Below are 20,693 nucleotides of genomic sequence, written 5' to 3' on the forward strand. Positions count from 1 at the left end.
TTGCAATTTGATAGAAACAGTAGAAACTGCATTTTAAATTGCATTATAGCATTTATTCACTCTTTGGGGCAAAAATAAGAGCTTTCAGTTGTAACTTAGATATAGTTAAAACAGAATTCTTATGCAGTAACTTTCAGATATATGTAACAAAACAGAATATGTATTCAGTAACTTTCAGATATATGTAACAAAACAGAATATGTATTCAGTAACTTTCAGAACAGAATGTTTATGCAGTAACTTTTAACAATGCAAACGGGAGCGAGATCTCTTATTAAAATACAATAAATTACACTTGTGAAACAGATGTAATTAGAGAAAAAAGTGCTGTTACCCTTTATAGTTTAGGTAGATAAAGGTCTCAGTCACATTTGAGTAAAATAATCCTATTTCTATAAATGTCATAGGATCTTTTTTTTAAAGATAATTTATTTTCACGGACCCCTTGCAATTACACCACGGACCACTAGGGGTCCGCGGACCCCCGGTTGAGAAACACTGCCTTAAGTGACACAAGGTTGATGATTTAAGGAATAGGGTAAAATGACGTGAAGTTACACCCTGTTGTACAGTAGGTGGCGGTATGTAACTTAAAGTCGTATGCGATCCGCCAGTAAACGGAGAGAAGAAGAAGACCTGTGGGCGGATCAGGGTTTACTTGGCACAGACAGAACCCCTCTCCGGATAACAGTCGTCTCATTCAATACAGCGATGCATGATGGGAAATGCAAAGAAATACAAAGAAGCAAATAATTCTGACATTGTCTATAAAGCGAACTTGTAAACAGGACGTATAACTGTGAGGATAACTGGGATCGTGCGTCGGCAGTAATACGGAGTCGCCGTTGACGTGTTGGCACCGTGATCCAGATAGATGTGTGTGAGAATAGGATGGTGTGTGTGAGGGCTAGAATTCATACTTACCTGGCAGGGGAGATACCATGATCAAGAAGGTGGTTCACCCAGGGCGAGGCTTGACCATTGCACTCCGGTTGTGCTGACCCCTGCGAATTCCCCAAATGTGGGAATCTCGACTGCATAATTTCTGGTAGTGGGGGACTGCGTTCGCGCTCTCCCCTGATCGCATGTTCAAGATAAATCTTAGTATTTATAGAACTTAAGTTTAAGTCCCATCAGGTTATCACGTGGTCACTACGTTTGTTATACCCTATCTTTTTTGAGACTTTCTGTTTTGATGACAACAATCTTTGACAACTGATATGTAAAGTTCTTTTTAGTGTCCTTGGTTTGGTTATGAAATAATTAGCATAGCGAGTGAACTACATAGCATTTGCTTATGCGAATACACATGGGATTGTGTTGTTCCAGCAGCACTCTCCGGTGGTTTCAAGATTTATTACAATAAATGATCACAGTAAATGGCTGATTTTAAAATCGGAAAGTTGGCAACATCTGACATACATAATACATCTATCTAACATACATAATACATATATCTAACATACATCATACATCTATCTAACATACATAATACATCTATCTAACATACATCATACATCTATCTAACATACACAATACATCTAACATATATAATACATCTATCTAACATACATAATACATCTATCTAACATACATAATACATATATCTAACATACATAATACGTCTATCTAATATACATCATACATCTAACATACATCATACATCTATCTATCATACATCTATCTAACACGTCATACATCTATCTAACATCTATCTAACATACATCATACATCTATCTAACATAGTACATCTATCTAACATACATCATACATATATAACAATACATCTATCTAACATACATCATACATCTATCTAACATACATCATACATCTATCTAACATCTATCTAACATACATCATACATCTATCTAACATACATCATACATCTATCTAACATACATCATACATATATAACAATACATCTATCTAACATACATAATACATATATGTAACATACATAATACATATATCTAACATACATAATACATATATCTATCATACATCTATCTAACATACATCATACATCTATCTAACATACATCATACATCCAGCTGATGTCAGCAGTCTGCAAGGCTTGGTTTGAAGATGCATCCATGCGTTATGCGTTAACACCCGTTGCCTCACTTATCGCGATGGAAACGGCTGCAGACGTGAACCACGGAAGGTGAACTTACAGCGGCCTTCCCGTCCAGTAACTTTGGAGACACATGATGCACTCGGGTACGGCGCCCCCCTGCGCCACAGGTCGCCTCTCCCTCGCTCAGCCTTTAGTCACCAAAGGAGGAGTGAAGGAGAGGCCGTGTTTAGTGGAATCGTGTGACTGACACACGTGTTATAATGCCCCAAGCAGACGTGGAGAAAAACGGACGACTGCGTCCAAGAGAAGGGAGTATTCTGAGCAGTCCAAACGCTGTTTCGTGGCCGTACATGGTGAACCTTTTCTCTTCAGCAGCGCCAGTACACCCGTCAAAACTCTAAAGCGTCTGTGCTGCAAAAACAAACCACAAAACGTTTTATTCAACGAATGCCCAACGTGGTTGGTGTTTTCTATTAATCATAATTCTATGAACTTACGTACTTGCATTATCTGACCACGCGGTGGCGCCAACTTACCACATGGTGTCTGTCCTCGCGGTCGTCGTGTATTATCTGTAACCGTCAGGGCTGGACTAGGTGCTGGGCAGAGTGGGCAACTGCTGTGCCTTCCGGGGCGTCCCCGTGGCACCCTTTGCCCACCCTTTACTCCTTGCTGAAAAACTCTGTCACATTTTATTTCTCCCTTTTCTCCCTAATTGTACTTGGCCAATTACCCCGTTTTCCGAGTTGTCCCGGTCGCTGCTCCACCCCCTCTGCAGACTACCACATGCCTCCTCCCATACATGTGGAGTCACCAGCAGCTTCCTTTCACCTGACAGTGAGGAGTTTCACCAGGGGGGCGTAGCGCGTGGGAGGATCACGCTATCCCCCCCCTCCCCCGAACAGGCACCCCGACCGTCCAGAGGAGGCGCTAGTGCAGCGACCAGGACACATACCCACATCCGGTTTCCCACCCGCAGACACGGCCAAGTGTGTCTGTAGGGACGGCCGACCAAGCCGGAGGTAACACGGGGATTCGAACAGGCGAGCCCCGCCTCTGCAAAATGTTCTTGGTGCACGTGACCGGCCCCGATCGCTCACGTCTGTTTGGCCTTCTCTCTCAGTGGGTACTTGGAGGGGAGGGGGTACATGCGCAATGAGTAAGGGTCAACAATCGGTCAGATCTGTAGGCGCCCATAGCACATTTCTGCCCCTAGCGGGTTAATCCGGTCATCACAACCACCAGTAAATTAAAAAAAATCCCCCCTACAATGAAATATAATCTCTCCTAAACCACTGGATTAGGCCTTCATGACTTCTCTCACATCACCTCTTCTCCATTCAAGGGACGAGTGTGACGGGGTCTCTTGTCCCCCCATGGTTGACGGGTGGGGGGGGGGCTTACTGAAGCCTGGGAATCCCTCTAGGCGGGCTGTCAGATGATGGCTGAGGGCCATTTGTGGTTCTGATCACCTGAGCGTGCTGACGCGCGTGTGTGTGCGCGTGAGGCGTGTGTTGTGTCCTGGCTGCGTGTGCGCTGGTAACCGTGTAGCCGCCGAGGCCAGTCTACACAGCTTTCACCAGAGGAAGACGTCACAACACCCTCCCCTGCCACCTCCACGGCCAACGCGGAGTACACGTTGAGAGACCAAATAACAAAATGTACGGAGGCAAAGTAGTTTCCGAAAAACATTTATTTGTAAAAGAACAAGAAAATATAAAAGAGGTTGCAGTCACAGGCTGTGTGCGACAAAGCAGGATATGAAACTACACTATGCAACTATGTGACAAAATACAATGGTGTTTAGTCTCTTTACGACATCTAAACCTTGCATGACCTTGTTTATTGTCCAGAAACGTCATTTCCGGTGTTTCTGTAGCGACGATGCGCCTCAAACAGTTGACTTTCGACAGCTCAGCTGATCTCGGCGATTCTCAGATTGATGTGTTATACTTTCGAGCACTCAGCTTCATAATCATTATGCAACCCTTGGGCGTGTATACCCCCCCCCCCCCCCATGGAGATGTGTGTCTGAGATGAAGGTCCTGTTTTGCATATGGCTCCTTTGTGTTATCCTTGGCATTTTCAGTGGCTTACCCGCGATTAATGTGGAAACTCAAAGTTTTGGCTCCATTTCCAGCTACCCCCCCCCTTTCCCCTTCCCCCTTCCCCCTTCCATGCCACACACATACACTTACTACCAACCAAATCAGAAGGTCGGTTGCGAAGGCGGTCCTTGTGAGGTCATGAGAGTTAGTTTAGTTGCAGTGATGGTTTTCATGTTATCCCCTCCTTCCTCTTCTGCTTGTAATATTCCTCGTCCCTCCATTCGCGGTCGTTTATAGGCCTAATCACACACTCGCACACAAAGCCAGCTCCCGTCTCCTACCCCCCATCCTTTCCTCTAACTTCCATTTACACGAGATCCCCCGGACACCAATTCATCCCTCTCTCTCTCGCCCTTTCTCACCCCCTCTGCATCTCACACCCAAACCTTTCCCTTTCCCTTGCCGCTGTCCTTCCGGGCGCGACCGCCGCAGCATCCGGTGGCCAGGCCGCGGTGCTGGGTGGCAGGGAGGTTCTTGTAGACGGCCCGGCTGTAAGGGATGAAGCAGAGGCCCAGCTGCAGGTGGCGTGCCAGCCGGCAGTAGGCGGCCAGAGCCAAAACCAGCAGGGGAGTGACCAGGAGGAAGCCCACCACCAGCAGAGCCACACACCCGCCGTCAGTCAGCAGGTCTGAGCAGTAGGGGGACGTCCCATGGGGGCGAACCTGGTGAGACGTGGGGGGAGGCGAGCGTGTTGGTAAGTCAACCGACCAAACTAGATTTCCATCGCACATTTCATCCGTAAAGTAAAGACATACAAAAGTAAAAGGATTGAAACAAAGAAGAAGATCAATGATAGGTTATAACAATTGTAAAAATCAGGGCGTCCGGGTAGCGAAGCGGTCTATTCCGTTGCCCACCAACACGGGGATCGCCGGTTCGAATCCCCGCGTTACCTCCGGATTGGTCGAGCGACCCTACAGACACAACTGGGCGTGCCCGTGGGTGGGAAGCCGGATGGGGGTATGTGTCCTGGTCGCTGCACCTTTCGCTCCCTGGACACCCCCCCCCCCCCCCCCCACACACACACACACACACACTTCAGTCACACCACACACACACTTCTGGCAGTGCCTGAAACCAGAGCACACAAAAAAAGGAGGGAATTGTAGACAACAAAGAATGGTCAAAATATTGTTGAGTCAAGAAAACGTGACGTATTCAAAATAAAAGACAAATTCATTGTTTATGATGTCCTGCACAATCCTGCTGGATTGTTTTGTTGTTTTGTTTTTGTAGATGGGGTCTTTTTGTGCTAGTAAAGCGTTTGTTTGAGGTTGTTTTTGAGCACTTTATCCTCACAACTCCTTTCGACTTTTGTCTTTTTTTTTTTCGTTTTGTTTTTCACAGCCCCGAAACTGAATTTTGAAGTGGATGGAAATGTTGTGCAGACCAGGCAGAAGCAGCTCTCTGGATGACATCGTCCTGACTGTGTATTTCTGAGCCGAGCTGGATTTTCCCATATGGAAGATGATCCATCTTAATACTGGTGTGAGCAGCAGAAAGGAAGGCCAGGATAAGGACGGGAGATGACGTGTTCAGCATGGAATGTGTGTCTGAGGTGAGCTAGTTGTATTACACACACACACACACACACACACACACAGACACACACACACACATCTCTTGGGAAGAGTCATAACCCAGTGTTCGCGAAGAATTCATGCACCCAGTCCCCAGTAAACCAAAAAGAAACCCCTAAAACACAAAAGTGCCCCCCCCCTCCCAGCATTTCCCCCCGTTGGTACCCCTCAAAGGGGGGTAGGGGTACAAACTGGAGTTTGCTGGGTGTGGCGAGTTGGAGAGGGAACACCACTGGTTGAGTCATCCTTGTCTACCCGGTGTGGTAAAAACGGTACAGGGAGTAAAGGAGTGTGGGAGCGAGGGGGACCACGGTGGGGTGGGGGGTGGGGGGCACAAGGTGTGAGGATGGATGGGGTAGGCAGCAGACGATGGAAAAGGGGCAGGTTGAATGTTTATTTTCCAGCCACCAAAGTCAAAAGTTTTTTTTGTGGATTTTCTCCCCCTTTTTCTCCCCAGTTGTATCCTCCCAGTTGCCCCACTCTTCTGAGCTGTCCGGGTCGCTGCTCCACCCCCCTCCGCCGACCCAGGGAGGGCTGCAGACTACCACATGCCTCCTCCCATACATGTGAAGTCGCCAGCCGCTTCTTTTCACCTGACAGTGAGGAGTTTCGCCAGGGGGATGTAGCGCGTGGGAGGATCCCGCTACTCCCCCCAGTTCCCCCCTGAACAGGACACATACCCACATCCAGCTTCCCGCCCACAAAACACGGCCAATTGTGTCTGTAGGGACGCCCGACCAAGCCGGAAGTAACACGGGGATTCGAACCAGCGATCCCCGTGTTGGTGGGCAACGAAACAGACCGCTACGCTACCCGGACGCCCAAAAGTCCCAAAATTTTTGTCTCTTAAATTAATAAACAATCCTAAAAATCCTTCTCCTGCCACCGGTCACTATTAAGGGTTAGGTTGAAGCCCAGGGCCTCTGGAGGGGCTCCTCTGAGAGGAGGCTTCCCTCGCTCCTTACTTCTCTCTGAACATGATGTTAACAGCTGCACCCCGGCCAAAAAATAAGAGCTGCTCGGGGGAGGGAGGGAGGGAAACATGGAGGACAGAGGCAGGGGGAGTGGGTGAGTTATGGCTGCAGGCACAGAGAGGAGAGGAAAAATTGGGAACAAGAGTTGAGGAGGCAGTATGGACTCTCAAATACTCATCCAAGTGTGGCTTTGTTTTTATTCCCTCGGTGAGACCTCCCTTTCAGAGTGTTCAAACAGGATCCTGGTTTTTGGTTTTGCATGACGGTTTTTTAGATGATCATAGCACCTTTGCAATCCTTCTAATTTCACAGTGGGACACCGGGATCGAATGACAGTCTCACATCTTTTCCATATTTTACTGAATAGAAGAGAATGGGATAAATGTGGCCTTCTTGACCCCAGCACTATTCTGTGCTTTTTTTCCTCATCTCTCTCTCGCTCTCACTCTCTCTTCTACCCTTCAAGTCACAGTTAATCCTGTCTAAGATGGTGTCACATGAGGTCTAATTGGGTGGGAGTCAGAACAGAGAATTCTGGTCTTTCTGGTCATTAAGATGGTGATTTGCAGAAATGTGCTTGGTGCCTTATTCAAAGTCTCTGAACCATAAGGACTTACTGATGGACACAGGGATAAGAGGTCAAATGGGTGGTTTGGGTGGGTGGGTGGGGGTGTGTGTGTGTGTGTTTTCAAGTGGGAGAGAGTACAAATGTTCATGTGTTAGGCTACATCTTCAGTTGCTCTCGTCATATTTTCTGTGTTTATGTTCACATTCTGTATATACCTCAGATGTTTTCTGCCAGCCAGCTAGCAAACTCTGTGTGTATGTTTGAGAGAGGGGGGTGGGGGTGTTAGAGAAAGTGTTTGACCGAGTGTTTGACTGACGTTTTGTATGTGTATGTTATGTTCATATTCTTTATTGTTACATATTCCTGGGATATGTGCTCGCTAATCCTCAACTAGCTACCAAAGCTGTAAGCTCCCTTCAAAGTTGTAAGCATTGGCGTCAGATTCCCAGGAGCCCTGTGACCCTTCGTCCACCCCAATTCACTCTCCTCCTCCTCCACATCTGAAGCAACCTCAGACTTATCAGATTATCTCTCCGCTTATCGCTGAGACAAACTCCACCCAGAACCTCCAGACGAAGGCTTTCCAGAACTTGTGGATGAGTTATGAGATGACGACTTGCTGTTCGGATATGTATGGTGTTGATATAGCTGCGTTGTGGTCCAGCATTTGTCTAGGAAAATGTGTGTGTGTGTGTGTGTGTGTGTGTGTGTGTGTGTGTGTGTGTGTGTGTGTGTGTGTGTGTGTATATTTATTTTCTGTAACTAAAAATCATGTGCCCACACTGTGCCACTGCGAGGCACACTTGCTCCCTGCCAAAACTGATAAAAGGTTAATTCTTTATCCTACAAAAGATTAAAGACTACATCAGAAATTCCAGCAGGATTACATTTTAACCCTCTCGGTGTTTTAGTAACACTATATTTCAGTGTTCCTTACCTTCTGACAGTTCGATGGCTCACTAAAGATTTGTTGATTTTGCCCTGTGTGGCCTGTCAGGACGCAGAACTTAGCAGCCTGGCTCGGTACTGTAACGTGCGCGGGTAGTTCATTAACATGTGATGATTGTGTGTTTTTTGTGTGCCTATGAGCACATGCAAGCAAAGTGCTGTGTGTGATCCCAGTCCCTTGTCTGCTGGCAGATGTGGGGCGAGACCACATAACACAACTGCCCTCCACGTTGACAGTTGCCTAAAGGGGGACCCAGAGCGTTGCCAAGTGACGAAGAGGAGTCCTGACCAGTGGCGCCCCCAGACATTTTTCATGGGGGGGGGGGGCAAATGGGGCCACTGAAAATCTTGGGGTGGCACACCAAAATCAAAAGCCATGACTGAATTTCGGGAATTCTATGATGCTGTTGTAGTATACTGCATAGCCTAGTGGAAAACTGTCAATATGAGAGTTGAGAAAAATATACATTATTGATTTAAATGAACAGCACCTAATGTAAAATATCAGATAGAAGCATATTATGCATAATCAGAAGCATATTCTGCATATGCAACTCGTGGCTAGGGGGGCCAGCGGGGAGGCCAGGGATAGTATCAGGGTGGCCATGGCCACCCCTTGGGGGCGCCACTGGTCCTGACCAAGCGTCCGTATGTGAAGAGTTGGGAGCGAGACTGTGTTGGATACCTAGACTCGCTAGTCGTCAGCTAGGGGGTCGGACCCTTTAGTCGACTGGTTAGCGTAGTCGTCCGTGGTGCGGGAGACACGGGTTCGGTTCCCGGCTGCCCCCTTGAGTCGGCTGCAATACATTTGTCCAGGGAGGCTGGCCAGTGTTGGTAAAGTTAAAATCGTAGACGGTCCAACGCAGGACAAACAGCACGATTTTGTAGGGCAGTTGTGACGGTTTAGTCCGTGTTTCTTGGTTTAAGAGGAAGACGAGTCAAAAACCCCAAACCACGCGGATTCACGGGATTTTCACTGGCGCTTGTCGTTTATGGCTGTTCCTCACATCAGCCTCACCAAGCCCGGCGGTGAGACACACACGGACTACATGTAGAGGCCACGCGTCACTCCTGCGCCGAGAGGCAAAATAAACAAGAGTCGCTGCTCAACTCAAAGAATACAAGGCGCTGTCTGATGACGTTGCCAATTGCGTTTTAAAGGTACAGTTCCCATTTCGACTGTCAGATTTATTGTATCCATTCTTTTTTTTAGGTTACCAACACAAAAAGGCGGAAAGCTTTGGTATATAATGCGTATTAGTGTTAGAAGTGATGGGGGTTATATTTGCCTTTTCCCCCGCTTCCTTTTCTTACATACTCGGACGGGTTTTCGTTGAGCAACGATTGGAGGCGTGGTTAAGCAGTGTTTATAAAATGACGTCAGCGCGAGGCGCGGGCGCGTCCCCCGGAGATAATTAATGGCGGCCTCGGGATACGCCATTTTGAACACGCTGTCCAGGACGCTGCGAGTTTACGCCTTTCCAGCTCAGCACCGTCAACCTAAACTGAACGAGCCTACCAAGACGGAGTCCGTCGCTTTCGGGAGCTGAAATCCGAGGCCTTGTCGGAGGGACCTGCTAACTGCTAGCCTGCTACCTCGGTAAGCTAGCCCACCTCCCTGCTGTTTCTCTAGTCTTGGAGATCAGTCCTTCTCTCTGTTTCTGCCCTCTTTTTCATCTTTTCTACACACTCCAGGTTAGGACTAGTATTGCATGCTTAACCCCTAGACCCAGGTAGTCCGTAACATTAGTCTTAATCAGACAGATTTATGTCCCACCTGCAATTGCACTCTTGCTTGCTACTGGCGTACGACAATGTAGATGTTTGAATAGCAGATTAGAAAATACATTGTTCTAGGCATGACCAACGGTCAGTAAGATAAAGTAAATGAGAATAATCTTTGATTTTGTACCTTTTTGTTTTTACTGAAAAGTGTGTTAATTTATCACCAATCAAACTCTACCATATGAGAGTGGAGTCATCTGAGCAGAGAATGGCAGAGATTATTATTCGATGGTAATCCTCTCAAAAAACCCTTGAGCAAGGCATTCAGTATGCCAGTAAATCGCGTTACAACTCAGGAACATGGATTTACAGGGCTGCTCCCATGTGTGATTATGTTTGCATGTGAAGAAGGGATTTGTGAGAAAAACAAAATGCTCAGGTAGCTGAACGAAGGGCTTAAAAGTTATACCAGACATTGTACATCCACTCCATTCCCCTTCTTACCGTGGAGTGACAGAGGAAGCCGAACATCACCATGACAATAGCGGGTGTCAGAATGGTTCCGAACACCAGCCCGGCCACACAAGCGTTAATCGCAGCGATGACCAGATTCTGGGCCGTCACCAGCACAGAGCAGGCCCAGCAGTCCAGGGACCCGCGTAACTCCAGGGGGGCCTCGCTGCCTCCGCCCGCACTGTCTGCTGCAGAGTAGGGTGGCGGCACAACCACCCGCGAGGGTGTCTCTCTGCCCCCGCTGCTCATGGCAGCAGTCGAGGCCAGGGAATTTGAGTGGTGGGCGAGCTGTTGCTGGTGGTTGGGGTGGAGGTGTTGGTGATGAGGGGGGAGCTCCTCAGATAGGTCCAAGGCCTGATGGTGGGCCCCCTTCTCAAGAGTACCGCTCATACTCATTGTGAACTAGAGGGAGGGGGAGAGGAGGGGGTGATGGGGTGAGAGAGGGAAGTTGACTGTTTAATGGAATTATTGCCACCATTCAATCAGAGAAAAAAAAGTTAATGTGAGGCAGTGTAGCTGTGTTTGAAGGGATAATGGAAATATAACATCTGTTCAAGGAGTTTGCCTCATAAAATGAGGATGAGTCATTGCTATTTATTTTTTGCATTGTGTAGTGATTTAAAACAAAAGTTAGTGTTTTTCCAACAGAATAAAAAGCAAAATGAACAAACAAGAAAGAACCAAACTAAAGCACAAATGAAAACAAAATGATACTATAGCAATAAGTTGTTAAAGATTAAATGCCTCTAACGTTCAACTTTTTCGAGTGAGAGAATGGACAAGCAGATTTGTCTCTTTCCGTGGGGTTTTGCAATGTGCCCTCGATCATAATTGGGTTCCATCAGTCTTCAAAGGTCTGGTGGTTGTGGGTTCACCAAGAGGTTATAGGTCTTATCTTATACAAACGTGAAGCCGGATTCGTGTGAATGCCCGTCTATCAGGGAAGGATTATCTGCAAGATGATTGGTGCAAAGGAAGAGGGGCCCCTAATTACGAGCGTGTACTCAGAAAGATGAAGCGTGATGGGGATCAAAGTGTGTTTGTGTAGTGTTTGGGTGTGGACTGCACACGTTTGTGTGGCTGTGTAGAGGAGGGCTGATATTGTAAGTAGATCTTTCTTCACTTTGTGTTTACATTCCCAGCAAATCGATGTTTTGTGTGACGTCATGACAAGGTTTGTACAGTTTACCCTCGGTGGAGAGGAAAAGTGGTCAGGCGTTATATTGGTTTTGGGTGTAAATTTGTAAATGTTCATATAAATGTGGATGTGATGTGTTATTATTCCCCCATGTACCCCTGAGCCAGGCCTTAATTTTAAAAAATCCCCCCCCCCTTCTCCCCAATTGTATATTGCATCCGGCCAGTTACCGCACTCCTCCAAGCTGTCCCGGTCGCTGCTCCACCCCTTCTGCCGATCCGGGGGGGGGGGCTGCAGACTACCACATGCCTCCTCCGATACATGTGGATCTTTTCACCTGACACTGAGGAGTTTTGCCAGGGGGATGTAGCGCATGGGAGGATCACACTATTCCCCCCCCCCCCCCCAGTTCACCCTCATCCCTGAACAGGTGCCTTGACCGACCAGAGGAGGTGCTAGTGCAGTGACCAGGACACATTCCCACATCTGACTTCCGACCCGCAGACATGGCCAATTGTGTCTGTAGGGACGCCTGACCAAGCCAGAGGCAACACAGATTCGAACCACCGATCCCTGTGTTGGTAGGCAACGGAATAGGCCGCTACGCTACCCGGACGCCCTAATTTTATTCATTGTAAAAAAGAGAGCTGGTAGTCCCCCCTGTTTTGATAATAGGAAGGCTGAGGGGGAGAAACGGCAGGGTTGTGTTTGTCCTGGTTTGGTTGAAACTTAAGCCAACGGCAGATACTCGAGATACGACCGCTCGTCTATCTTTCAGCATTGTTATGACAGTCTTGGGTACAGGATGAATCCACTTCCCGAGGGTCAAGAGACAGTGTTGCCCTCTACCAGCCCGGGAGCATCGCCAAACAATAGACCCGGGTCGACTGGCAGGAATGCCACGGCGATGGAACCCGCTAGGCAGGACTCCTCATCCTCTCACCCAGCTCCTGTTGGCCACTCCGTCACAGATAACCGGCCAGTTACTTATTCAGTCATGCAGATCCAGGAGCTGCACTTGTGGCGTATTGCAAGTCAACCATTCAGGCTACACGTGTCAGTGTGCGGTTTTATGTGTGTCAGACTGCCCTTCCCGTTCATTATGTAGCGCTTTGGTGCAAATTTGTTTAAAGTGCTCAATAGATGAAGTCACTTATCGACAAACACTCGAGAGTCAGATGAGGATGACCGTTACATGCTGTACTGTCCACACCACAGAGCACTTAAGACATAGGGTCAGAATAACCGGCGGAAGACGTCCATTCTGAACACTCTCCTTGGTGACTTGGCGTTGTTTTTTCCCCCACATCTCTCCCCTATTGTTGTCTGAAGTGCTTCTGTTCAGGTGGAAGGTCGTGCAGGAATGGCTGGCAGGAAGGTGTGTGTGTGTGTGTGTGTGTGTGTGTGTGTGTGTGTGTGTGTGTGTGTGTGTGTGTGTGTGTGTGTGTGTGTGTGTGTGTGTGTGTGTGTGTGTGTGTGATGTTTACATGTGAGGTGACTCATTGTGCTCCTTTCTGGGAAGGAAAAAAAAAACCTCCATCTGGGTGCTCCACCCATTTTGCTCACTGTTCTTATTATTCTTTGAATAGCAGTTCTTCGAATAACACGTCACATCATTGTGTGTCCTGAAAACTGGACTTTTGTGAGAATGTGCCGTGGGACAAAGTTAATGGTGCTACCACATGATCACACGTAGGCGTGGCGCTGCACCTTATCTATAGATTTCTATAGATTTTAAACTTTTGCTGTCACATGTGCTTATTGTCATAGGATCCACAACTAGTCTGGGTCATTATCGTGCTTCGCCTCATTGATTTTTTTTTTTGGGGGGGGGTGTCCATTATTCTGTCACTATTGTTTTAAACAATGCAACTACCTAAATGTAGTCCGTGTTTCTCACACCCCGTTTGTGTGTCAGCAAATGTTTATACTCGATGTGAAAAGACTTCAAATGGCCCCGGACTTGCTCCACTTGGTGTGAGGAGGTTGTGGCTGTTGAAATGCCGTTTAAATGTGCCTGAGCTGTGTGAATGCTGTTCTACTTACATTATGGTGGGGGGCCCAGTTGACCACTTGCTGTTCCTCCTCCAGTTTGGTGCTGGTTAACTGTCAGAAACTCCAAAGTAATGCTCGAGTCCTGTCAATCCCCCCAACAGAAGACCCCTTCTCAGTGAAATCTTAGTTTTCTTCCTAGTGTCAAGAGTCCTCTCCTCAGATCAGGGTTAGCCTGCTGCTCCTTTCCTTGGGCGAAGTGGAAGTTGAGAGGGCTGTCGGACCGATTTTGAGGGGCTCCCCTCTTGCTGCCTTATCTGTGACTAGTGGTGTGTTTGGATTCCTGGGGCTCTGGAGTCCCGCTGGTTCTTCTCTCCGCTATCTGGAGTTGTCAGTGGAGCTGATTAAGTCCCCGTCTGGAATTTTTTCCCCCCTGCCTCAGTTCTAGCAGATGTAAAGTGAAGGTGCAGCACAGAGATTTCTAAACCCCTTCTGTCGGTTTGCCTGCCTTGCCCTCTTTTTTTGCACTCCCCCTCCTCCCCCTTGTGATTTGAGAGTCTCTCTTGGGAATATCTCTCACTCTCACTCCCCCTCCCCCAACCGCCCCTCACTATACCACCCAACTTCGCCCACAATGCTCAACTTTACATGTTGTAACCCCACCCTCTTCACACACACACCCCCCCTCCCATTACATGGGGGTTTGGAGTTGTGTGTCTTAATGAGGAGAACCATCAGGAGGTTCAGGGGAGCAGAGCGCCTGTGGAGAGGGGGCCCAATAAGAGGAGGGGAGGGAGGGGACGAGACGAAGCTGTGTGTTTATTTAAATGGTCGGTGAGGTAGAGGTTACGCTAAAGATATTAATCTGCAGAAGTATGTAAAAGGCTGCTGTAATTTTTTTTTCTTCCAAAAGGAGGCTGGTAGAGGCTGCCCAGAACGAGGTCATGACCGCTCGACTGTCTCTGAGCACATCCTCTGACATGTTCGATGTTTCAGTTTGTCAGTCAGCCTCTGCCATGGTGAGATTGTTGGCTACACACGGTTCAGTTTATTTAAATCTTTTGCGATCTGTGCAGGGAAGTGACCTTCTCCTCAGGACTGGGCAGAGGGCAGCGTCGGCTGCAAAACATTTTCTCAGCGATTGTTTTCCTCAAGGAAACATCAGCAGGGTCAGTGCTTAAAGTCAAGTGATCAGGTTAACGTTTTTGTTGATTTTTTTTTGTCTTTCTTAAGGATTTCACAGAAAACCCCAGCTTTAATCCATACCATGCAAAGTGCCATGTTTCAGGTTTAGGACTGTTCGATTAGGCTAAGTCATTGGGTTTTATGTTATCATTGAGCAAATATTTATAGAAAAAGTGCACAATCGGTGATTTGGTGTCTTACGTTCTTTACATTTACCGGCAGCACGGTGGCCCAGTGGGGAGCACGGTCGCCTCGCAGCAAGAAGGTCCTGGGTTCGAGCCCCAGGGTAGTCCAACCTTGGGGTCGTCCTCTGTGTGGAGTTAGCATGTTCTCCCTGTGTCTGCGTGTGTTTTCTCCGGGTGTTCTGGTTTCCTCCCACAGTCCAGAGACATGTAAGTCAGGTGAATCAGGTGTACTAAAGTGTGTGTGTGTGTGTGGGCCCTGTGATGGACTGGCGGCCTGTCCAGGGTGTCCCTTGCCTGCCACCCAATGACTGCTGGGATAGGCTCCAGCATCCCCATGACTCTGTGTAGGATAAGCGGTTTGGATAATGGATGGATTGACATTCTTTATAGTTACCGTTACACAGGATTTGGTGCATTTTGTGGTTAGCTTGGTGGCCTTGCAGCAAGAGGGTCCTGGGTTTTATTCAAGCCCAACTGCATGTTCCCCTCCATGTTTGCTTGGGTTTCTTGCCACAGTCCAGGGACATATGTATGTTAGGTAAATTGGAATCTCTAAATTGCCCATAGGTGTCAGTGGTGTGTGTGTGTGTGTGTGTGTGTGCCCAGATACGGACTGAGAGGTCAAAACCCCCATCATGAGTAAGACGAGTTACACACACCATGTGCTGTAGAAATAATTCATATTGCACTATTCAAAAACTAAAACATAAAAGGGTAAAATAATTAAAGTCCCAGCCCTGGGGCGTCCGGGTAGCGTAGTCCGTTCTGTTGCCTATCAACACGGGGATCCCAGTTCAAATCCCTGTGTTACCTCCGGCTTGGTGGGGCGTCCTTACAGACACCATTGGCCGTGTCTGCAGGTGGGAAACCGGATGTGGATATGTGTCCTGGTCGCTGCACTTGCGCCTCCTCTGGTCAGTCAGGGTGCCTTTTTTGGGGGGGGGGGGGCTGAGGGGGAATTTGCGATTCTCCCACGTGCCACATCCCCCCTGGTGAAACTCTTCAGTCAGGTGAAAAGAAGCGGCTGGTGACACCACATGTAGCGGAGGAGGCATGTGGTAGTCTGCAGCCCTCCCTGGATCGGCAGAGGGGGTGGAGCAGTGACCAGGAAGGCTCAGAAGAGTGGGGTAATTGGCTGGATACAATTGGGGAGAAAAAAAAGGGAGGAGGGGGTTCAACAGCCCTAGGGATTGAAAGAGAATAAAAAAATCAGAAGAGGAAACAGATTCATTCTATAATGCAATAAAAGGTAAGAATGACAGGAAGGTGAGTTTTGCGGAGAAATCTAAAAGATGAGCCGGACTAAGCAAACCTTATCTTTCAGAAGAGATGCAAAGACTGGCTACAGCGAGCGAGGGACGTCATTCTGTGCTGTTTATCTGTTTGGTTATAATAAAAGGGCGACACAGGGGGAGTAAAAGTGAGGATCAGAAGTGGGGGGGGGGGTAAGATGAATGGAGCATGGGGTGGGGGGTGGGGTTCGCCGATAAGAGAAGATCAGAGTGTTCAGTAATTACTCTCATCTCATCCCAGTTTTCTGCCCCGTGGGCAGAAATTTGTAAATTCCCCAAAGGGGAGTGGATGGTGTGATGTGATGGAGCACTGAATTACATTTTATCTAAACTGTACAGAGATATGAATGTTTAAGCTTTACAGCGTTTTGTGGTTACGCAATAAGAGAGACGCACGGGTGAAGGCAAGGGTAGAGAGGAGGGGAATTTTGAGGGAAACCAGCGGATGTGATTTTTAGGAGATGCAACCAGAAGTGTGGTTGGACTCATTTGGATATTATTAGGATCATACACTGATACGGACGCTGAATACCTGGCAACCCACATCACTGGCCTTTAAAAGAAAACCGCAACAGAGAATTGTGCTAACATGCATATTATAACATATTATAACAGCATGCACGAGTTGACCTGGCTAAATGCTGTTTCTATATGTTTTGGGGTTTATCCAGTTGTTCGTAGATCTGTCAGGAACAGAATTTCATGGTAGTAACTCATTGACTCGATTTGTTGGTACCTAGATAAGGAGCAACAAGACTGAATCTGACGGAAACTTTTTCCCATGATTGCAGTCAACTGAGAAGCTGACCGGCGTTTTCTTTTCTGAGTTGAGCTGATAGAATCCAGTTCTCTAACTGCAGGTTGGCCGTGTTAAGGTGGCAGGAAGAGGAAGTTGAGCTAAAGCATGTTTTCACGTTGCGCCATAGGAAAACTTCTTATCCTGGAGAGGGTGATGTTGGCCGCGGCAGCGGAGGCCTAATCAAACTTCAGAGGGTTGTTTTCTGTTGTGATTACAACGTGATGAGCTGAGTGGAGGTGGTGTGTCTGTATATGCGAATGGAACAACCTCTTTGTCCCTTCATCATCACCTGACTGCAGTGTGCGTATGCTTGTGTGGATGAAGGGTGGTAGTGGGTCTTCCTGTGTGGGCTGGAAGCAGGATTTCCTCCGATGTTCAGTTAACGCTCTGTCCCTTGCCTGAACTCATGGCGTCTGTCTTGACCTGAGGATACGGCGACCTTGTCACTTGGTAAACTGAATATGCTGTTTACATGTCTGCCCCCTTTTCTAGAAACCAGTTCCGACATTTCCATGAGTGTTTCTTAAGTTGTAAGGCCGCAGTTTATTATTGCTCGTGTTTCGGATCAATTTAATGATGCCGGATAAACATCACAGTATCCTTTATAAAGCTTTTCTGATGTGGCTGGACAGGTGAAATGGTGAAGAGACAGGATGGGATGCAACATGGGTGCTGGGCTCTATACATATATATATATATTCTTTTTTTGGGGTCCCCCCCAATTGTCTTGGGCTACCCTACTCTTCCGAGCCGTCCTGGTCGCTGCAGGCTACCACATGCAGTGACCAGGGGCCTCGTGTATCAATCGTTACTGTGGGCAAATTTGTTCTTACACACCCATGGAATTTTTTAGTCCTCAAGATTGTCTTACAGTCAGCAGCAAAGCGTGATGGTTATTTGTGATTCCTTCTTCCTAAAATCTATTGTTTACCTCTTGCAATGAGCAATCACAGTGTTAGCCAGTCGGCGTCTAAATTCAGGGGTTACCCAGGTTCTACGCTGGTCTCTGAGACAAACTTCAGGGCTAAAAAATCCCATATGGGATACATGAGGCCCCAGAACACGTACCCACGTCCCACCCACAGACACGGCCAATTGTATCTGTAGGGACGCCCGACCAAGCCGGAGGTAACATGGGGATTCGAACCAGCGATCCCCATGTTGGTAGATGGCTATGCCACCCGGATGTGCTGGGCTAAATTTAAATCATGATCCTTCTGATATAAGTAAACTGCATGTGAATTAAGTAGAGGGAAAGAAACGGCTCAGTTCTCGGTTTATCAAAAAGCGTTTATTATTAATAGTCATAGTAATGTCACACAAATTCACAAAGTGTTTAAGACATGTCTGGCTCAGTTTGGTGTGTGTGTGTGTGTATGCAAATGTTTGTGTGGATTCTCTAAACAGTGCAGTTATAAATAAATGACCACAAAGAGAAGGAAAAAGGGAGAGATATATTGCAACAGGAAAAATAGAAATCTCATTTTAAGAAGACCAACAGAAAAAAAAACAGTTCAAAAAGAACATTTAGCACCATCTATCCCGTTATATTCAACAAATATCATAAAATCATTCAATTCTCATCTAAAAAGCCTCCTACGGAATGAAAATCCATAACAAAAAAACAAAAACAAAATTACAATTTCTCAAGAGACTTTGGAAAATGTAGTTTTGCTTTTTTCCCTCTCTCTCTCTCTGTAATGAGCACACAAAGACGGCGTTCCATTAGTGGACTTATCTACGTGAGCGGTGTGTCTAGCGTCTACAGGAAAGGTGGTGTTATATTCAAGATAAAGACATCATTTAATATATACCAGAAGGAAAGGGAAGGAGTCACGAGGCAAGCGCCAGAAATACCTCCCCCTCTCCCAAAAAACAAAACAAAAACAGTAGCCCCCGTGTGGAGAGACATACCCCCACGTTTCAGTTCATACGGAGCAATCACTCGCCTTTTTTTTCCTTTTTTTTTCAAAGAAAGCCTCTCAAACTTGTACAACCCCATCAAAATAAGGGAGAACACTGACATCCAATAAATAGAAACATTTTAAATTTAAAATAAATGTACAATGCAAAAGAATCCAGGGCATACTAAATCTGCATAATGGAACAAAATCAGAGGTATGGTACACAATAAACACCAGATGATCTGTTTTCTTTTTTCTGAAGAGAAAGAACATGTGGAAAAGGGAGTAATGAACCGAGGAGACCTGATGTTTTTAAAGGTTGTGACGACTAAAACCTTTCTTCGAAATGAAAGATTTAGCCACTAAAAAAAAAACAGAACCTTAAAATGTACAAAGATTAAAAAACAAACAAAAACAAACCCAAAAGTCCCAAACTTAAGTCTTTTAAACCCGTATGTTTTGAAGCATTCCAAACAATTGTATTTTTTTAAATTCTTAATGCTTTAGAAAAATGTTCATATCTCTATTATTAGTATTTTTCATTTTCTCTCTTTTCTAAATACAAGTGACAAGGCCAATGTGGTATATATCTAGGCTGATCTAGTTTAGAAAAAAAACAATAAATTATTTAGAACAAAAAAGCACCCCACAAGAACTTCCAAACGGCATGTACAAATCTCAGTATTCAACACGGTACTGACAAAACAAAAAACAAAACGCGCCATTGAAGCCATCAGTTCCCTCACTCCATAGTTTGTTCAACAGCAGCACCAACAGCCTGACCCACTCCCCGCTGATTCAAGTTCACCGTAGCCGGGTTAACCGGTCCAGAGCACCATCTGAGAGTAAACTGGCGTTTTATTGGCTGCTAGGTATTTCTGTAAACAGTGATGATGAGTAAACTGGTTTTCAGTTGGCTGTTTCGGCAAGTATTAGCAGTAGTAGTAGTAGTAGTAGCAAAAAAAAAAACTTAAATAATGACGGGAACGCTGAAACCCAAAGTGAATGGTGTCTCTTTGTCCTGGCTGGCAGGAGTTTTGGTTATGGCTGAGATGACATCGGAGAGGAGCTCTGTCACCGCGAGCTGGAGGACGTAGCCTGGCGAGAGAAGAGAGACCATCACTAAAACATAGTCTGTAGTTACATTTATTCCAAGCCGCTTATCCTAATTAGGGTCATGGAACACTGGAAGACACCCTGGACAGGCCGCCAGTCCATCACAGGGCCAATTTAGTATGGCCGATTCACCCGACCTACATGTCTTTGGACTGTGGGAGGAAACCCACAGACATGGGGAGAACATGCAAACTCCACACAGAGGATGACCCCCCAAGGTTGGACAACCCCGGGGTTCGAACCCAGGACTTTGTTGCTGTGAGGTGATCGTGCTAACCACTGCGCCACCATGCCGGCCTTTTTTGAGAGTTTCTAGGATGGTAATTGCAAAAGCTAACTGGAAATACAGTACAGAGGAAAAAAAAAAAACATTGCAGAGAGCGACTTTTTGACCTTATAGTTTCCGGCAAGCAATGTCTATGCAACCATTTCCTCATTCACATAGTCACTCCTCCCTTCATGAGACACTCAATAGGGTACTCTATAGGGAGTGATAGATGGAGATTTTGGACTACTGAATTGTCATTTTGCGGCTTCTTGTCGTCCCGTCATGCAGTATTTGACAGTGCACAAGCAGAGTGGAGAAGAG

General features: G+C 46.7%; 2 protein-coding genes and 1 non-coding gene across 5 annotated transcripts in view; 1 reads left to right on the forward strand and 2 right to left on the reverse strand.

The window, feature by feature from the left end:
• Positions 1 to 916: 916 nt before the first annotated feature.
• On the forward strand, positions 917 to 1,080 carry LOC130131040 (U1 spliceosomal RNA). The gene has a single exon (XR_008812211.1). It is a non-coding gene; the product is annotated as a U1 spliceosomal RNA (small nuclear RNA).
• A 3,171-nt stretch (positions 1,081 to 4,251) lies between these two features.
• tmem88b (transmembrane protein 88 b) lies at positions 4,252 to 14,122 on the reverse strand. The gene is made up of 3 exons (XM_056300629.1): positions 13,678 to 14,122; positions 10,485 to 10,895; positions 4,252 to 4,847 (listed from the first exon to the last, which is right to left on the reverse strand). Exons 2-3 carry the CDS (start codon positions 10,887 to 10,889, stop codon positions 4,560 to 4,562), a joined length of 693 nt encoding a protein of 230 aa, XP_056156604.1. The 5' UTR covers positions 10,890 to 10,895; positions 13,678 to 14,122; the 3' UTR covers positions 4,252 to 4,559.
• Positions 14,123 to 18,361: 4,239 nt separating this feature from the next.
• kdm6ba (lysine (K)-specific demethylase 6B, a) overlaps positions 18,362 to 20,693 on the reverse strand; it is a 37,637-nt gene continuing 35,305 nt past the window's right edge. For all 3 annotated transcript variants that reach the window (XM_056300144.1, XM_056300145.1, XM_056300143.1), the window contains one exon: positions 18,362 to 20,086. In XM_056300144.1, coding sequence (XP_056156119.1) covers positions 20,063 to 20,086 — 24 coding nt within the window. In that variant the 3' untranslated portion in view covers positions 18,362 to 20,062. The remainder of the gene's footprint in view (positions 20,087 to 20,693) is intronic.

Source organism: Lampris incognitus, chromosome 20 (assembly GCF_029633865.1).
Source record: "Lampris incognitus isolate fLamInc1 chromosome 20, fLamInc1.hap2, whole genome shotgun sequence".
NCBI lineage: Eukaryota > Metazoa > Chordata > Actinopteri > Lampriformes > Lampridae > Lampris > Lampris incognitus.

What these genes read in the sequence shown, in the direction of transcription:
- tmem88b (XM_056300629.1), bottom strand. Translation starts at nt 10,889, where the DNA reads ATGAGTATGAGCGGTACTCTTGAGAAGGGGGCCCACCATCAGGCCTTG. An exon ending in GCTTCCTCTGTCACTCCACG is followed by an intron (nt 4,848 to 10,484) that starts GTAAGAAGGGGA and finishes ACGTCTCACCAG; the next exon opens with GTTCGCCCCCATGGGACGTC.